The sequence below is a fragment of the Amblyraja radiata genome, chromosome 19 (assembly GCF_010909765.2).
Source record: "Amblyraja radiata isolate CabotCenter1 chromosome 19, sAmbRad1.1.pri, whole genome shotgun sequence".
Lineage (NCBI taxonomy): Eukaryota > Metazoa > Chordata > Chondrichthyes > Rajiformes > Rajidae > Amblyraja > Amblyraja radiata.
In genome coordinates, this window is record NC_045974.1 from 11702629 (window position 1) to 11722224 (window position 19596).

At 46.7% G+C, this 19596-nt stretch overlaps 1 protein-coding gene across 4 annotated transcripts in view; it reads right to left on the reverse strand.

Moving 5' to 3' along the window:
• Nucleotides 1-19596, reverse strand: part of pdzrn4 (PDZ domain containing ring finger 4) — a 331311-nt gene that overhangs the window by 107631 nt on the left and 204084 nt on the right. Inside the window, exon 1 of one of the 4 annotated variants that reach the window (XM_033037674.1) lies at nt 2387-2682. The exons of 2 other annotated variants lie outside the window; for them this stretch is intronic. In XM_033037674.1, the coding sequence (XP_032893565.1) occupies nt 2387-2455 (69 nt within the window). In that variant the 5' untranslated portion in view covers nt 2456-2682. Of the gene's footprint in view, nt 1-2386; nt 2683-19596 lie in introns of those variants that run through there. One more of the 4 variants, XM_033037675.1, reaches the window with a different exon arrangement.

A 19596-nucleotide genomic window follows, 5' to 3' on the forward strand; every position in this document is an offset into this window, starting at 1 on the left:
ATACAATCAGCAATATTTAATCTGAAGGGCAGTAGAACCAATCTGAGAATTAGGATGGGGGGGGGGGCGCGAGAGGGAGAGGGGGAGGGGCGGAGATAGGGGGAGGGGTGGAGAGAGTGGGAGGGGTGGAGAGAGGGGGGGGGGGCGGAGAGAGAGAGAGAGGGGGGGAAAGCAAGGGCTACTTGAAGTTAGAGAAATTAATATTCATACCGCTGCCCAAGCTAAATATGAGGCGCTGTTCCTCCAAACCGTTTTAAACCGTCTTGACACCGAACTTGAGGCACCTGATGAAGTAAACGTACGGCGAACATTTTTTTCCACCCCACTCTCTTAAATGAGCCGCCCATTGGGCCGGCGTTCACGTTTTCAATAAATCTTTTATTCATTACGTTTGTTGGAATAAAAGCTTCACTTCAAGCGGAGGACGTTCAGGTTCAGGTTATTACTGTCACCGAGGTACAATCACAAGCTATGTTGTGCGTGCTGTCCAAACACATCAGATTGACTGACTACACATAAATACAATCAAGTCGAACTCAAGTACAATGGACAGAGCAACGTGGGAAGACACAGAGTGCAGAATATAGTTCCCAGCATTGCAGCGCATCAGTTCCAGAGACAAAGTCCAATGTCCACAATGGGGTAGAGGTGAATCAGACCGTGCCCTAGCTTACGGAAGCCTGATAAAAGAGGGGAAGGAGAGAGTCTACTAAAAGTTTGGAGAGCTGCAATTTATCAGACATCTGATTTTAAAATTATTAATCGGCCAAATTCCTCCTGTGTTTATGCCGGGGCAGTTGCATCTCACTCAGCTAAATAGCCGAGGTTGTCTTATCTATAAACTTCATTTGACCGCGTCAGCCCTTTAATTGAGGGAACCCGGGGACATCCCCGACCTGTTACAGTCGATGTGATCACGGCATCTCCTGCGTGGGTTGCAGTCAGCATCGGAATGTGACCCGCAGGTTTGCGGACCGCCGCGGCCGCGCCACTGCAATTGTTCAGTTCCGCTGTTTCACCCAGATAGACACAACATGCTGGAGTAACTCAGCGGGACGGGCAGCATCTCTGGGTGGAAGGAATGGGGTCGAGACCCTTCTTCAGACCGGGAGTTAGGGGGGTGGGAGACGCGGAGATAAGGAAGGGTAGGATGTGAAAACGAGACATGGATGGGGATGAGATCAAGGCTTATGGACTGAAGATGGTCGCTTAAACCTATACCAATAGAGCTTCAGCAACACAAACGGTGGAAGGCAAATACCATACGTGGCAAACACTCACATTCTGATTCCTGCCAGACTTACTACTTATCATTCATCAGTATCCCGGCGCCCGCTTTAACGCTTTCTCTTCCGCGTTATGGAATTGGAATCAAAATCACAGGAAACATTTTGGGTCAGACAGCCTCTGCCGGAAGATCCCACACCCGAAATGCCAGGTCTCCCTCACCAGGCGCTGCCTGACCAGCCGAGTGTCCCCAACACTTGTGTGGGAAGGAACTGCAGATGTTGGTTTACGCCGAAGATAGACACAAAAAAGCCGGAGTAACTCAGCGGGACAGGCAGCATCTCTGGAGAGAAGGAACAAGTGACGAGACTGAAGAAGAGTCTCGAACCGAAACGCTGCCCATTCATTCTCTCAAGAGAGAATGCCTGTCCCGCTGAGTTACTCCAGCACTTTGTGTCTGTTCCAGGCACTTTCTGTTTTAATGTCAGATTTCCAACACCTGCGGCTTTTGTTTTCACTCGCTTTGCCTTTCCCCGCTCTTGATCCCAATACAACCTGTGGTACCAAGTTCCATCTGCCGGGTGAAATGTTTATTGTCTCCGGTGTTTACGAGCCCAGGTGATGGAGTCGCCACAAGTGGAATCACCGCACTTCACCTTCCTGCACACGAGGACCACCTTAAATGTCTCTAATGCAGAAAGAACCCCACGTTTCTATCACCTTTTTTCCTGTCTATTGACAACTCCGGGAGCAATATTCTGCCTCTACACCGGTGCGCCCCAAAAACAGCTCGCAATGAAAAAGTTTCAAAGTTGCACAAAACATAAAGCAAGAAGTGTCTTGTCCGTGTCCATCAACGACTGTACGTGAGATGGGCTTAAATGAGAGAGCACATCATTTTACCCAATGCCTCTTGTAGATAAGTTAATGCTTCACAAGTTAAATACTATACAGATCACACGTCGCGATTCAGTTGTGGCTTCGAGTGCACGTATTTACAAATCGCAAACATCATGCTTTAAAGACCAAAGCCTGGGAGACACACTCTCTCTCTCACTATCTCTCCCACGAATACTACACTTGCAGAAGAAGGCGTTCCTCGCTCCAAGTCGCGCATTTGACCAGACGGAGCCCCAGGTGCAGACTTGCTCGAACTCACCTGCGAAACTTCGTACAGTAATTTGTAGTGCTCCTCTCTCTTCTGCAGAGCGCACAGATTGCAGCCCATTATAACGCCGGCGGGCAAGGAGAGCCCCGTGCCTCGCCGTCCACTTTGCCCCAGAGCTCAGAGGGTCGGCCTGCGCTGGCGGGGAGTCACCCTCCAGAGCGGACTGGTGGTGGTGGTAGTGGTGGTACAAGTGGCGCCTCTCATCAGTCAGCCACCGAGAGGCGAGCTCTGCCCCGGTGTATACACACACACACACAGGCGCTGTTAGCTGGAGCACTTGGCGTGAATGGGAAAGGGGGAGGAGGGAGGATTGGAAGGGGGGGGGGGGGGGGTTGGTAGTGGTTTGAAAAATGAACAGCACGATTCGTGCTTGTTTCCGTCTCGGTATCTCACACACAGTTTTGATTCAGTTCAAAGCAACACACTCCCCCTGTCCCTGCCTCAATGCACACGACTACACAGATTCCAGCTCATGCATATTAATGTGGGCTGCATTGATTATTTATGAAACGTCGTGATGGTGGGGAGGGACGTTTTCCCGCTAATGACAGATGAATATCCACTAATTAGGATACAAATACAGATTTGTTTTAAAAAAAAACCCCTCACATTCTTTGCATTGAACTCTGGAACTTAGATTATAAAATGCAACTCAAAAAGCACTGAAGCAAATAAACCCTATTTGTCAAGAAAAAAAATCTGAGGATTGATGCAAGACTTTTCAATCCAATGGCTCTTAAATGAGAAATGCATTAAATAAACTTATTTGTGCGTGGCTGATTTGTTGCACGCGTCTAATAATGGTCGTGGAAGCTGTCAGATTTGCAATTCTTGCTGGGATTTCCACTTCTGGGGTCTGAAGAGTCAAATGTTTAAACCTTTCCAAGTACCTGTGTTGTTAAGGTACTGAGTATTGAATTGTCCCAGGCACCTGACGTTACCAAGTGTAAAGACCAATGTGTCTCAGCAATTTTACGCTTCGTTTCCCAACGTTAAAGTTCTGTGATGTTAAGCGGCGCCGTGTAGTAAATTGCCTTAATTGAAAGCAACGTGGTTTCATGTCAAAAGCGTCACCTAAACAGCACCGAAGGCAACAGTGTCAGCAATCAGCTGTTAATTCCGAAAACGCACACCTCCAGGTTCAGGGACAGTTTCTTCCCAGCTGTTGTTATCAGGCAACTGGAACATCCTCCCAACAACTGGAGAGCGGCCCTGACCTACCCTCTACCTCATTGGAGCCCCTTGTTCTATCTTTGATCGGACCTTACCTTGCACTTATTCTGTCCCACTTTCCCGAGTTCCCTGTCCCACTGTACAAGGTAATTCAAGAGCTCTCCCGAGTAAAAAAAATAATCAAACTCGCGGTAAGCATGTAGAATGTACGTAGCGGGTACGTCGGAGCTCGGGGCGTCTCTTAGCGGCTGCTAACGGCAGGTACACGGGAAACGCGGTCAGCTCGTGAAGATTTTTCAACATGTTGAAAAATGTCTCCGAGAGCCCCGAGTACTATTACCGTAATTCTCCAGTTTGAATCAGGGGAAACTCGGGAGAACGCTTGAATTACCTCGTACAGTGGGACAGGCCTACTCTTACTCACAAACTCTCCTGTTGAGTTACTCCAGCTTTTTGTGTCTATCTTCAGTTTAAACCAGCATCTGCAGTTCCTTCTTACACGTTATTCCCTTTATCCTGTGTTTGTACACTGTGAATGGCTCGATGGTAATCATGTATTGTCCTTCCGCTGACTGGTTAGCACGCAACAAAAACGTTGTCTATCCATTTCCCTCCACAGACGTTGCCTAACCGGCTAGAGTTCTTCCAGCACTTTGTTTTTGCTTAGTACAAACAAGGATCTGCAGATAGTCACAAAATGCTGGAATGACTCAGCAGGTCAAGCTCTGGAGAAAAGGAATAGGTGATGTTTCAGGTTAAGACCCTTCTTCAAACTCTTCAGACCTATTTGTTTTCTCTGGAGATGCTGCCTGACCTTCGGTATAAACCAGGATCCTACACAAGGATCTGCAGATGCTGGTTTACAAACAAAAAAAAAGCCACAAAGTGCTGGAGTAACTCAGCGGGTCAGGCAGCATCTCTGGAGACCATGGATAGGTGAGGTTTCGGGACGAGACCCTTCTTCCTTTCTTTATTCATGCGAAACAACACTCTCCCAGACACGGTTAGGTGACGTTTCGGGTCAGTTTGAAGAAGGGTTTCAACCCCTAAACGTCACCAATTTGTGTCCCCCGTCTTCAGATTTGTCAGCCCTACAAGGAATGAGTCACCTGAGAACGAAATGACTGATCAGCGGTTGTGAGATTTACTGTTTGGCAAGAACACTTTGGGCAGCACACAAAATCTAATTTAGGAATGATCGCACTGATGTGAACATATGATCAATTTCTCCGCTTATAAAGAGGACTCATTATTCAATGCCTGGATGAGACAACGCATATTACAGGCAATTAAATCATTTGGAAATGTCACCGTTGAATAATGGGGGAAATGATGGTCAATTTACATGCAGCAAGATCCTAGAGTCAACTATGAGGCAAAACCAGGGGTGATCTTTGTCATTGTTGCTGGTTAATTGAAAGAAGAAGAAACCTCAGGAAAAGCCAGAAGGAAAATAAAAATAAATGCTTATGTGTGAGGTGAAGTAAACCTCTAGCCTGGAGAAACAAGGAACTGCAGATGTGTAGGAAGGAACTGGAGATTCACCAAAGATCGACACAAAAAGCTGGAATAGATGTTGGTGGCATTTTGGTTCGAGACCCTTCTTCAGACTGAGCCTTGCAGACCTTATTCCTTCTCTCCAGAGATGCTGCCAGACCCGCTGAATTACTCCAGCATTTTGTGTCTATCTAAGGAACTGCAGATGCTAGTTTACAAAAAAAACAAAGTGCTGGAGTAACTCAGCGGGTCAGGCAGCATTCCTGGAGAATTCCTGGATAGATGACATTTCGGGTCAGTCTGAAGGAGGATTCTGACTTGAAGTGTTGCCAATTTGTGTACTCCAGATATGCTGCCTGACCCACTGGGTTACACGAGCATTGCATCTGAGCACAGACTGGCCATTTCATTCGAGAGATAGTAACCCCAACAATGCAAAACTCCACGAGAATATCATGTTAATAAATTATAGGACCAGAATTAGGCCATTCGGCCCATTCAATATGGTTGATCTATCTTTCCCTCTCAACCCCATTCCCCTGTCTTCTCCCGATAACCCCTGGCACCTGAACGAATCAAGAATCTATCAATATCTGCCTCAAAAATATCCATTGACTTGGCCTCCACAGCCTTGAATTCCACAGATTCACCATTCTCTGATTAAAGAAATTCCTCCTCATCTCCTTTCTAAAGGTACGTCCTTTTATTCTGAGGCTATGGCCTCTGGTCCTAGACTCTCCCACTAGTGGAAACATCCTCTCCATCCAGACCTTTCACTCTTCGGTAAGTTTCAATGAGGTCTCCCCACATCCTTCTAAACTCTGGCGAGTACAGGCCCAGTGCCGTCAAACGCTCATCATGAGATATAATATCAGATGATATAATTTTATGATACAATATCAGATTATATAGTAATTCTACACATGCAGTGGAACCCACAACTTTCTGCTGTAGTGCCACCATCAGAGCAATACTTCAAACAGAGATGCTTTTGAAGAACGAAAATGAACAAAATGTGAGCATGAGACAGGAAGCTACCGTTTCCTCACCTGTAAGTTTTTTTTCCTGCAGTTTGTAAAAATATAGAGTTAATAAAGAGAGTGCGTGCAGACAATAATATTAGATTAACTTAGATGGGCAAGAAAAGATGTAGAGGTATTATCCGAAAGCTTTGTTTAGTTTATTATTGTCATACGTACAAAGCTAAAGTGAAAAGCTTTTTATTGCATGCTACCCTGTCAAAGAAAAGACTACACACTGTATGTGATTACAATCAAGCCTTCCACAGTGTTCAGATAAAGGTTAAAGGGTGCAACATTTAGTGCAAGATAAAGTCCGATAAAAAATAACTCAAGGTCTCCAGTGAGATAAATGGGAGGTCAGGTCCTCACTCCAGCTGGTAAGACGGTTCAGTTGTCTGATTACAGCTGGTCGGAGGCACAAAATGCTGGAGTAACTCAGCAGGTCAGGCAGCATCTCTGGAGAAAAGGAAAAGGTGACGTTTTGGGTCGAAGAAGATGTCACCGATTCCTTTTCGCCAGAGATACTGCCTGACCTGCTGAGTTAATCTCGCACTCTGTGTCTATCTTCGGTGTAAACCAGCAACTGCACTTCCTTCCTGAATAGCTGGGAAGAAGCTGTTTCAATTTAGAAATGTACAAAACAATGAGAAAGCTATAGTTATATTCCAGAATGACTCTTACTTTTCAAAAGTTCATTTTCACCACACCTTTGCTTTTGTTTTGCATTTGCATTTCATGTGAAGCCCCTTGTCCTTAATTTATTGTCTATGCTTTTTAAAAATTGTTCTTGTGCTTTGCATTTGACATCTTCTATTGTCGTGGTTAGAATTCAGGGGAGAGTTTCCTGGAAGAGATCTTACGGTGTAACAATGAGTGCATCTAAAGTTTCGCAACGCCTATAAAACTCTGGGAGTTGGTTTTCTTTCTTCATAGATGCAGTCGGGAGAGTTGTGGCCTTTGATGGTTCAAGGGAAAGGCAATGAAAAAAAAATATGCACAGTTGTGATCTGAAATTCATTGCCTGCATCGCAATGAGTACGCTCCATTGGGAGCTGGATAAACATTTGAGAGAGAATAATTTGTCAGACTATGGGGAATAATATTTATGGGACTGCTTTACTAGATGCCAGCATTACCTTGAAGTGAATGGCCTTCGTTTATGCTTCACAATTCATCACAGCAGATTCACCCAGCGACCCTCTGACCTACTTCACTTGGCTGAAAAATGTTGCAGATTTAACAAGGTGCTCCCATGCCAAAACGTAATTGAGCTTTTTACTCATTTCCTTTCTCCGTATAAACTTCCTCCAAGATGTATTCCCTTTGATTTGCTTATTCACATTGTTCTTCTGCAGTTTTGAAAACTTGCTACAAATCACAGTTGCCTCTTTGAGATGTCTTTTGTTTGCCTTCTGTCAGCCAGCCACAGCGTTAACCTTTTGTACAGACCGTAATGATGGGTAATGTTCTCGGTAGTTTCTCAAGAGCATTCACATAAAGATGGTTACTGAGGCGACTCAGCACGTCAGGCAGCATCGCCGGAGAAAACGGGAGGGCGATGTTTCGGATCGGGACTCTTCCTCAGTCTGAAGAAGGGCCCCGACCCAAAATGTCACCCATCCTTTCACTGAAGAGATGCTGCCCGACCCACTGAGTTACTCCAGCACTTTGTGTCTATCTTTGGTATCAACCAGCATCTGCAGTTTCAATTGAGATGACTAATTGGGTAAATTGTTTTCAGTCACATAGAGCAAATTGTCACAGTTTCATTGCACAACTGTGATGAGACATCTGTGAAAATCGTCACATCTTCAACACCGGCTGGTAGTTTGAGTGGGGGGGGGGGGGGGATGAGCCATTATTCCGATTCATCTCACTTTCCAGTGATTTCTGGTGGAGGATTCGGATGTGCCTGGATGTAGTTGAGGATTGAATAGAGAATTTAGGGGGAGACATCTTCCCCGAATGAAAAAGCATAAATCTCCAAGGGCGGGGTCCGAACAACCGTGCCCTCGAGGTCGGCTGGGGGAGGTGCCACCCCGGGGTATAAAGGTGGATGGGCGAGGAGGGGTACATCTCGTCCAAGGAAGGCGATGGCTGGTGGCTCTGCAGCAGCCTAGGACCTGGACCAGGCGCCGCTCGTAAGAACTAGAGTGCGGAATGGACGTTGAAAATGGCATCAGAACATGGCGCTCAGTAGATTATTTCTGCACACTTGCTAATCGAGGATGTGTTTCGTTTGGTTTAGAGATACAGCGTGGAGACAGGCCCTTCTGCCCTACAAGTCCACGCCGACCAGTGACCCCTGCACACTAACATTATCCTACACACACAAAGGACAATTTTCCATTATACCAAGCTACAACCTACAAACCTGTACGTCGTTGAAGTGTGTGAGGAAACTGGAGCACCCAGAGAAAACTCACGCAGGGCACGGGGAGGACATACAAACTCCGTACAGACAGCACCTGTAAACAGGATCGAACACGGGTCTCCATGGCGCTGTAGGGCAGTAACATTACCACTGCGCCACCGTACCGCCCTTGTGTTTGGGTGTGGCAATACTCTACTGGACTGTATGCAAGACAGTAACTTCACCGTGCATTTGCTCGTGACAATAAAAGCACCATTGACCTTCATCCTGGTACTTTTCAGCCCAAACGTTTTGTCTGGCTAACCCTGGCCTTCCCATCATTGAGCCTGTTCTACAAGACTGCTAGCTAATGGTGTGAGCTTATCCAAGCTAATCATTCAATTGTTGATCATTTCAGACGCAAAATTCCAGTGTGTTCTGGGATGCACTGCCCATCATCTCTGCTTGCACCTTGAAGGCCAAGGTGTGTCGTAAACCACTCGGATCAACCTCAGCCAAGGGTCGGAAGTGTTTGGGTGATTGAGAGGTATGTGCCATGATCTGATCCATGTTGGAGACTAGAACATTAGCCAGCTTACATTTCTGTTCACCATCCAGCGTTAAGAGCCTGCCGTGTGGCCATGGTAGCACGCGTCCTGCAGTCAGATGTTTCCACGCCCCATTTAAAAGTTCAGCACATAATCTCAGCAAACACTCTCATGCAGCAGTGAACCTTTGGGAGTTAGCGTCTTCATAAGTTATAGGAGCCTAATTAGGCCATTCAGCCCATCAAGTCTACTCACGGTTGATCTATCTTTCCCGCTCAACCTCATTCTCTTGCCTTCTCCCCGTAACCCCTGACACCCGTCTTTGGGTTGAAAAGTTAAACTGAGGTGCCATCTACACCCTCAGGTCAAAGCAATGTCTGTGAAGGCTTCTCAAGGAGCAAGTGAACTCTCTCTGGTGGTCTGACCCATATTTATTCCTCAATCAACACCACTGAAACAGATAATGTGTTCTGTAATCACATCCCAGAATTCCACTTCCACTACAACTCACTCAAACTTTGGCGGGTTTTTATCCCATGCTCCCTTCAGAATGTTAGCTACAGTGCAACTGTCTGGGTGGCACAGTAGCGCAGAGGTAGAGTTGCTGCCTTATAGCCCAGAAACCCAGGTTCGATCCTGACTGCGGGTACGGTCTACACAGAGTTTGTACGTTCTTTCTGTGACCACGTGGGTTTTCTCTGGGTGCTCTGGTTTCCTCCCACACTCCAAATACATACAGGTTTGTAGGTTATAATTGACTGCTGGGAATTGTAAATTGTCCCTCGTGTGCAAGGATAGTGCTAGTGTAAGGCGTGATTGCTGGCCTACACGGATTTCCTGCGCCGAGTGGCCTGTTTCCATGCTGTATCTCTATAGTAAAGTCTGCTTCCAGTTACACTTACATCTTAAATTTTTAAAATGCAAGCTCAATTGTTCAAATATTTGACAAGCATCCCATTTCAACCCCTCGCTCTTGCCTAGAACCACTTTGTCTCGAGTATGTTTTGTTGGTACCTGGGCTCAGTTTTCAGTAGTTAAGTCCAACAGGCAGCAAAGATGCAACATTGATAGTAACGGGCTGTCACATTCGATTCAGTCTGCATGCTGTAAATTACCCTGGGTGTAGGGAGTGGATGAGAAAGTGGGATAATATAGAACCACTGTGAACAGGAGAATGATGGTCAGTGTTCACTCAGTGGGCTGAGCGGCCTGTTTCCATGCTGTATCTCCGGACTAAAACTGAACAGCATTTGGTGTTCATTTGAAATGGAAATGGCTGAAGAGATACAGCCAATGATCGATCATATGGTGAATGACTGAACTCCCCCCCCCCCCCCCCCCCCCACCTTCTCCCCTTCACCTCCCCTCTCCCCTCCCCCCCCCCCTTCCCTGCCCCCCCCCCCCCCCCCTTCCCCCAGTTAAGAGAAACTGAAGTTAAGGCATACACTGCACCAATACTAATGAGCTGCTGAAACACATAAGGACATCCTCAGGTTGTTAATCGTGTTATATAAATGCATGTCTTTCTTCCACACTGGTAATGATGGCACATGTTCCGTGTTGCAATTCCTGGATAAATGCAGCATGAATGCAGAAACCGAGCCCGGAATAACACCAGGGAATGTTCATAGGCTCCTACGTTCAAAAGTGATAGGAGAACTTTCGGCCCATCAAGTCTACTCCACCATTTAATCATGGCTGATCCATTTCCCCCTCCTGACCCCATTCTGCTGCCTTCTCCCCATAACCCCTCTCACTTGTACTAATCAAGAATCTATCAATCTCTGCCTTAAATATATCCACTGACTTCTGTGGCAAAGAATTCCACTGATTCACCACCCTCTAACTAAATAAATTCCTCCTCGTCTCCTTCCTAAAAGAACCTTCCTTTAATTCTGAGACTATGACCTCAAGTCCTAGACTTTCCCACTCGTGGAAACATCCTCTCCACATCCAATCTATCCAGGCCTTTCACTATTCTGTACATTTCAATGAGGTCGTCCCCTCATCCTTCTAAACTCCAGCGAATATAGGCCCAGTGCCGTCAAACGCTCATCATATATTAACCTACTCATTCCTGGGACCATTCTTGTAAACCTCCACTGGACCCTCTCCAGAGCCAGCATATCCTTCCTCAGATATGGAGCCCAAAATGATCTTATGATCGTATGACCTGAACACTGATTCCGCTGCCTAACTGATTCGATAGCTGCCACTTGCCAAGGGCTGCAGCTTGTACACTGTGTGCAGCTGCAGCAGAGCAGCTGTAAGCCCAGAGCTCGCAGGATGCGCCTTCCAGGAGGCCGTGCAGGCGTTTCTCCCTGCGGTCGAGAGAGAAATATCCGCCTGGTTGAAATCACCGACTGGGATCAGAACTCCTTTTGCAAAATTATAGCTTTAATAAAACAGAGCAGAAAGTTCTTTCAAGTTCATCACACCTTAGTTACACTCTCCTGCATGTCTGCACTGCATTTATTCCGGTTGGGAAGGCATTCAGAGGGCAGTAATATACTCCACTCTAATTGACTTGTCAGGAGCGATCTGTTGGCTCCTCCAGTGTTACAGGAGGTGTCCCGTCAACATTAAGGACATGGCCTCATAATGAGCCTCTTCCCACCAATTAATTTGCTCTTAAAGGGACATGCCAGTAATGTATATTATTTTTAACATCTGCAGCTACGTATCAATATTAGTGATTTATCAGAAGGAATACAACAGTGGATGGTACAGTGACGCAGCTGGTGGAGCTACTGCCTCACCGAGTCGGACACCCGTGTTCGATCCTGACCTCAGATGCTGTCTGTGTGGAGTTTGCACGTCTTTGGTATAAACCAGCATCTGGAGTTCCTTCCTACACAAACACTGGATTCAGGTCGGGCATCAAAAGATTGATGCTTTGCGCTGGAGTTGGCTATGCTGGGGTTAAGTCGTGATTTAAAACCTGACCAAATCTCTAAAATAAGGTATCTTCTTCGCTCAGGATAAACTATCAATAAAACAATTTAAAATATCATTATCACAATGTAATTTGTGCACAAATTGTCAGCTGTATCTCCTCCTTATAATGGCACACCTGGAGAGCATTCCTCAACTACTATCCACCTCATTGGTGATCCTCGGACTATCTTTGTCCAGAACAAGGGGTCACAGTTTAAGGATAAGGGGGAAATCTTTTAGGACCGAGATGAGAAAAACATTTTTCACACAGAGAGTGGTGAATCTCTGGAATTCACTGCCACAGAAGGTAGTTGAGGCCAGTTCATTGGCTATATTTAAGAGGGAGTTAGATGTGGCCCTTGTGGCTAAAGGGATCAGGGGGTATGGAGAGAAGGCAGGTACGGGATACTGAGTTGGATGATCAGCCATGATCATATTGAATGGCGGTGCAGGCTCGAAGGGCCGAATGGCCTACTCCTGCACCTATTTTCTATGTTTCTATGTTTCTTTGATCGGACGTTACTGGCTTTACCTTGCACTAAACATTATTCCCTTATCATGTACCGGTACACTGTGTATGCTCGATTGCAATCTTGTATTGTCTTTGCGCTGACTGGATAGCACACAAACACAAGCTTTTCACTGTACCTCGGTACACCCGACAATAAACTAAAACTATATTACAGATAAAATGTACTGTGTTGGTTGTGTCGGGCCGGGGGGGAGTGTAATGTCATTAAAGTGCTACATCTTTCTGTTAAATGATACGCCTGGCATCTGGAGTTGTTGGAAGCAGCTTTGCTCTCCACTGTAAACTGAGGGTCCAACTGTTGCCACTTTTCGACCAGCGATAGGGATGCCGATCTTAAAGCAGTGACCTCCTGCCATGGCCTTGAGCAAGTGGCAACATCAAGTGCTGCCGCACCTGCTTTCCGACAGACGGCGGGGGTAAATAAAGCAACGTGCCCCCGACTGGCCCTGTCTTTGGTTACCTTGCCTTCTGTGTAGCTTTTAAGGGTTGTATTATTGGATCTGACTCTTCGTCCTGCCGGTCTGCTACCACGCTGCCGAGGCAGATGTCCAATAGACGTGTGTCTGTCTGGTACTGACCCCTTCCATTGTTCTGGCAAAGACCAAGTCCCGATGTACTGCACTGTCAGACAGGGCCACGTCACTGCCAGCTGTTACATTATTGTATAGGTACCTGCAAGGTTACGCCACAACCCAGCAAAGGGTTGGCATCGCGAGTCGTGCACTGCACACGTCGTCTCCTGACAATACTCACACATGCCTTTTGTGAAGCCACAGGAGACGGCAATTCGGTTCTGCAGCCCAAATAAAATTAATCTTATGTCGCCAATGAGACTGTCATTAACGAGACTTTTGATCTGAGTGAGGAGTGACATTGTTTAGCACCGTTACTGCAAAAAGCAGCCCTGCGAATCCAACTCTATTTGGCTCGCATTCTCCTTGATGGATCCTTCTTTTGTTCGTCTTTTCAACATCTCAAGATGCAAAAAAAAAGGCAGAACTGAGAAAGGGGGATGTCATTCACTCATCTTGCTCCTCTCACGATGTGACTGTTCTGTTTGTATCGAGTCTGCAGCTAGAATCCATCGCCAGCCTCTCAGATGCTGAAAGACATCAGTGTCGGGATGGTGTCGATGGTCACTACAGAGCCCTGAAGCCCGCTCTCAGCCAAGGCTCCTGCAGCTGCCACCCTATCCTTAGGGAAAACAAGTACATGATCTCACCAATGTAAGGGGGTGCCAAGCACAGGAAATGCCACAGAGGAGCATCACTCCAACACAGTTATCAGAGCTTGTTTAACCCTTCCACCACCAAACGTTTGAGGTGATTGCAGACCAAAGTATTGTGGGCATAGCATGAGCTTCCGCTGAACATTTGACACGATGCTTACCAAAATATTGCCTGGGGGGCATTCGTGCGGGCAGCCATTATACCCGCTGGAATGCCTTATCCCCAGTTTAAATCCATTGAACAGACGTGCATTACTCAAATAACCAACTTGCTATAGTTGAGGGTTTTCTGGAAACCCAACCAGCTGCTTAATATTGAGTGGAGTCTGTCCTCACACCAGGTTCATAAGTGAGAGGAACAGAATCAGGCCATTCGGCCCATCATCTACTCCGCCATTAAATCATGACTGATCTACTCTCCCTCAACCCCATTCTGTCTTCTCCCCATAACCCCTGACACTAATCAATAATCTGTCTATCTCCACCTTAAAAATATCTATTGCCACAGATGTCAGTGGCAATGAATTCCACAGATTCACCACCTTCTGTCTGAAGAAATTCCTCCCCATCTCCTTTCTAAAGATACGTCCTTTTATTCTGAGGCTGTGGCCTCTGGTCCTGGACTCTCCCAGCAGTGGAAACATCCTCCCCACATTCACTCTGTCCAGGCCTTTCACTATTGTTCAGGGCAGGTTGGCAGCCAGCATTGAGTAATGGCCCCAGACAGACATCTACCACAAGATTCAACAAAAGTCAAACCAAATTAAAATAAGAAATGTTGGAGTGGAGATGTAAAAGAGTGGAGCGATGGTAATGAATGATTGCAGATCCACTTCTGAGACCAGCAAGCAAAGAGTCGCCTGGCTTGGGAATCATCTTGGATCAAAGAGAAGGGCAGCCGGCCAAGGAGCAAAAGGAAAGCTAACTGAAGCACTGATGTGGGACTCTTCATTGCAACAAAGGGTCTACGGCCAAATGTCGACACTACTCGTTCACCTTGCGAGGGTTTACCTTGCAGTTCCTGCTTTACTGTATTTTACTCATTTCTGCAGCACAAAGCAGGACCTGCAACTTCCAATCCAGTTCTCGTCTGAGCCAAAGCAGATGTGTTGTCTTGAAACACAGAACAGCCCACCATCGACCAACTCAATAAACTCAAGCTGTGTAATTGGAACAACATGCACTTTGTAATGCATGCAAACTCTCTCATTCCAGTAGAAAAATGGATTTACCCTGAAACAGGAAAAGCAAGTCGCTATTCATTCAAATGTTGCCTTTGCGCTTCTCCCAGTTGTACCTTTAATATAACAGCAGTCAGTCAAGAGGTGGAATGAATATGAAATATGTATCCTGTGACATTAGTAATAAATGGCTGTTCAATCACACGAGTTGGCCCATGCAATTCCCACGCCCCACACACTAGGGGCAATTGACAGAGGGCCAATTAACCTACAAACCCGCATGTCTTTGGTGGGGGGGGGGGACTGGAGCCCCCGCAGGAAAACCATGTGGTCACAGGGAGAACGTGCAAACTCCACACAGACAGCACCCGAGGTCAGGATCGTGCCCGAGACAGCAGCTCTACCAGTTGCACACTGTGCTACCCACAGCAAAGTAAAATGACTGGGCGTTCATGGTTTCTGTGAATGCCGGAGAAATGTGTATCAGATTGCTTTGCCTGCCTTAATTTCCGAGCAACAATTTTAAGTCTGCTCCACTTCAAGTCTACCACCGCAAGCACTTAGTTACCATGTCAATGATATTTTACTGTCACATAAGGTCATAAGGAATAGTGGTAGAATTAGGTCATTCGGCCCAACAAGTCTACTTCACCATTCAATCATGGCTGATCTATCTCTCTCTACTAACCCCACTCTCCTGCCTTTGCCCCATAACCTCTGACATCTGTACTGTCTCTGCCTCAAAAATATCCACTGACTTCTGTGGCAAAGAATTCCACAGATTCATCTCATCTCCTTCTCAAAAGAACGTCCTTTCATTCTGAGGCTATGACCTCTAGTCTTAGACTCTCCCACTAGTGGAAACATCCTCTCCACATCCACTCTATCCAATCCCTTCACTATTCTGTATGTTTCAATGAAGTTCCTCCTCATTCTTCTAAACTCCAGCGAGTATAGCCTCAGTGCCGACAAACGCTCATCATAGCATCAAACCTACTCATTCCTGGGATCGTTCTTGTAAACCTCCTCTGGACCTTCTCCAGAGCCAGCCCATCCTTCCTCAGATATGGTGCCCAAAATTGCTCACAATATTCCAATTTGTGGCCTTTGCAGCGCCTTATAGAGCCTGGGCACAGTGAAATTCAGCGTTTCTGCACACGATCCAGTAAAACCACACAGCAGACCTCACCTCGGCAGTACACAAAGAGTCGCCACGTTTCTGCTGCCGACGAACTTACAAAAAGTTAATCGAACAGTCTGGTCTTCTCGCAGAACCAGGCCTGCCACCACACTTGGATCGATGCAGCAGATTGAATGACAGTCCATACTGGGGACCCCTCATCCCCACCAGATCCCCCTCATTCTCAAGGTTCACCCCCTCGTTCTCGGTGCCCCCCACCCACCAGGTTGTCCTACAGTTACGCAGCCAGTGAGGAGTGCAGGTAAAAAGCTACTGATATTATAAATGCAAAGCTGACAAAGCTGACACAGTCCCCCCGGCCTGAGTATGAATGATGCCCAACGTGGGCTCAGATGATGAAAGTGTTTGAACTCGCTGGATGACACCATGGCAAATACTTATTATCTAATTACAACATCCACTTGTTTAATAAATGCCATGTCCTCGCTCCAGCCATCTGTCCTGTGCACATGATCCAGCCAATGCTCACACTTGATCAGCACAGTGAAGCAGGCTTCTCTCACCGCCACTGCTGCAGGAGAAATAGCGGCTTTCAGCCCGACCAACGACTGACTAATCCCCTCTGTCCAGAAGATTGCAACTTTGTCTGTTCAGATCCACGAGCTTCTTTGCGTTGAAACTAATTCAGTATCAAACGGCCAGGTGCCTCTGCAAGGTCCTGTGTAAGGGCGTGGACAAATTCAGGGAGATGGAGCAAGTCAGCAGGTCAGGCAGCATCTCTGGTGAAAAAGGATGGGCGAGTGAGAGTCAGGGGAAAGGGGAACGAGAGACATAGACGGTGATATGGAGAGACATAGAGGTCAAAGTAGAGGGGATGGGGAACTAGAGGTAAGAAAAGGCCAGAACTGTTGTTGGCTAGGGAAGAGGTGACAAGATGGAGGCGCAGGCAAGCCCTGAGAAAACACACGTGGCCGTTGTAGCGAGCCCCAGTTAAAACATGGTCGTAGAGCCGATAGCAGGAGGGATCACAGAGGGGGAGCAGTGAGAGAGGATGTTGGAGAGAGGAGGAGAAGACTTCTTCAAAGTAGGCATACCTTGAGGAGATTGCACAGTGGAACAGACATACACAGATGGGTGTATGTGTGTGGGATTGTGTGTACATTGAGGTTGTGTGCGTTTGTGGACATATTTATGTTTGCATGGGCAAGCGTGCATGAGCGTGTATACGTACAGGTGTACAAATGTGTACGAGAGTGAATGCGCGAGTGTTGGTGAACACGGGTGTGCACACGTGTGTAGGCCTGCGCGAGTGTGTGTGTGTGTGTGCGCGCATGTGCGTGCAAGTGTACATGGGCCAGCCCAGTGGTGCAGCGGTAGAGTTGCTGCCTCACAGCGCAAGAAACCCTGGTTCAATCCTGACTATGGGTGCTGTCTTTACGGCGTTTGTACATTCTCCGTGACCACGTGGATTTTCTCCGGGTGCTCTGGTTTCCTCCCACATTTCAAAGACATACAGGTCTGTAGGTTAATTAGCATCTATAAATTCTGTAGAACCAGCGTACAGGGGAAATAGCTGGTCGGTGCGGAGTCAGTGGGCCGAAGGGCCTGTTTCCACCCTCTCTCCCGAAAATAAACTAAATGTATGTATGTCTGCGTATGTATATGTACAAATATTAACAAGTGAACATATATACACCCACCCACATGTATTTATGAGCTGGCGTATATGGGTGTGTATACATGCGGGCATGTGCATGTGGATGTGCATGTTTGTGTATATATGCGAGACTGCTTGCTTTGTATAGGTCTTAAGAGCTTTATGCAGGATACATTGCACTGTAAGTGAATTACGATCATATTCCACACGATAAGAACACATCAGTCATGCTCGATCAGATGTGCGATCCTGAATTAATATCACGACCAGTCATTCTTCATTTATTAATTATGACATAATCAGCTCACTGCACAATAACCCACACTTCTACCCGATGGCTCATAATTTCACTGTCTTTAGTTTAGAGACACAGCGCGGAAACTGGCCCTTCGGCCCACCGAGCCCGCGCTGACCAACGATCACCCTGTATGCCAACACTATCCGACACACTAGGGACAATTGAGAATTCCTACCGAAACCGATAAACCTACATCTTTGGTGTGTGAGAGGAAACCGGAGCGACCGGATAAAACGCACGCAGTCACAGGGAGAACGTACAAACTCCGTACTGACAGCAGCCGCAGTCAGGATCGAACCCGGGTCTCCGGCACTGTAAGGCAGCAACTCTACCACTGCCCCACTGTGCCGCTGAGAGAGAAAGAATGTCCTCAATGGAATAGATTCAGGGAGCATTGGAGCTGCTGTACACACTAACTTCTACTGGTTTTGAAAGTTTGTTCGGTGAGTTTTTATAGAGAAGTTGGTTTGAAGGTTGGGGCACGGTGCACTGTGTAGCATTTAAACAGCGGCCTGTTGTGGGTCTCAGGTCTGCAGCACAGCATGCGACGCTGCCCATGGAACTGCAAGGGATCACTCACGCTCGATTTCTTGCGAATGCTTATTATATGGTGCCTTTCTCATGTATAGTGCAGATACTGCTGGGAGAAACCGCTGAGGGATAGGGTCAATGAACAGAGGTCACAACTGAACCCACCGCAAAGGCTGGCTTCGAACCTTTCAAACCTCCCCAAGCACAACCTTTGACCTCCCCCAATGCCCTTCTTTTTACCCTCTCCCCCCTCTGGGTCAGTCTGCATTTCCCACTTGAAACAAAAACCCTCTCCGATTGTTATTGGAATTACCACGGAAGCAAACATCCACATGCAGTCAAAGGATCAAAAAAATCTGGCAACGTGATTCCAAAAATGTTTCAACTTTTCTCAGGCTAACGGTTGACGTTGATACAGCACCGTGGTGTTGGAAATGGATAATATGTCTCCCTCCAGAGATTCATCACAGTGATAGTGGAAACAGAGGGACGTGGGCCAGAAGGGGGAGAAAGAGGGGTGGGGGGGGGGGGGGGGGGGGGGGGGGGGGGAGAAGTGAGGGGGGAAAGGGGAGTGTAAGGAGTAAGAGTGGAGGATAGGGAGAGTAGGGGACAGCAGCACCACAGATTATGTAGGGATAGTACTCTGTAAACAACTTAATAAACAAAAAGTTGAAATATGTGTGTGTCTGCTCCTATCTATCTCAATATATATATATATATAGACACACACATATATATATACAATTAAATACACAGACACACACATGTATATATATATATATATATATATATATATATATTATATGTACACATATAAAGAATGTACATAGACACAGATAAGGTATAACAATATAATTCTATATATATCACTGCCCCCAAGTTGATGTAGTTCTGAGCTTATTTGGAGGTTGTAGTTTTTAATAGGCCGATGACTGCAGGGAAGAAACTGGGCATGAACCTGGGTGGCCGATGAACAGGCTGCACTTGGAACGCCCCAGTAGATCCAGTAGCTGCAGGCATGACAAGCAGGCCCGCTTTAGTTCCTTCTCTCGTGCATTTAGCTCAGTATTGGGTGGGGAACAACCTGGTGGCAGGCACATCTT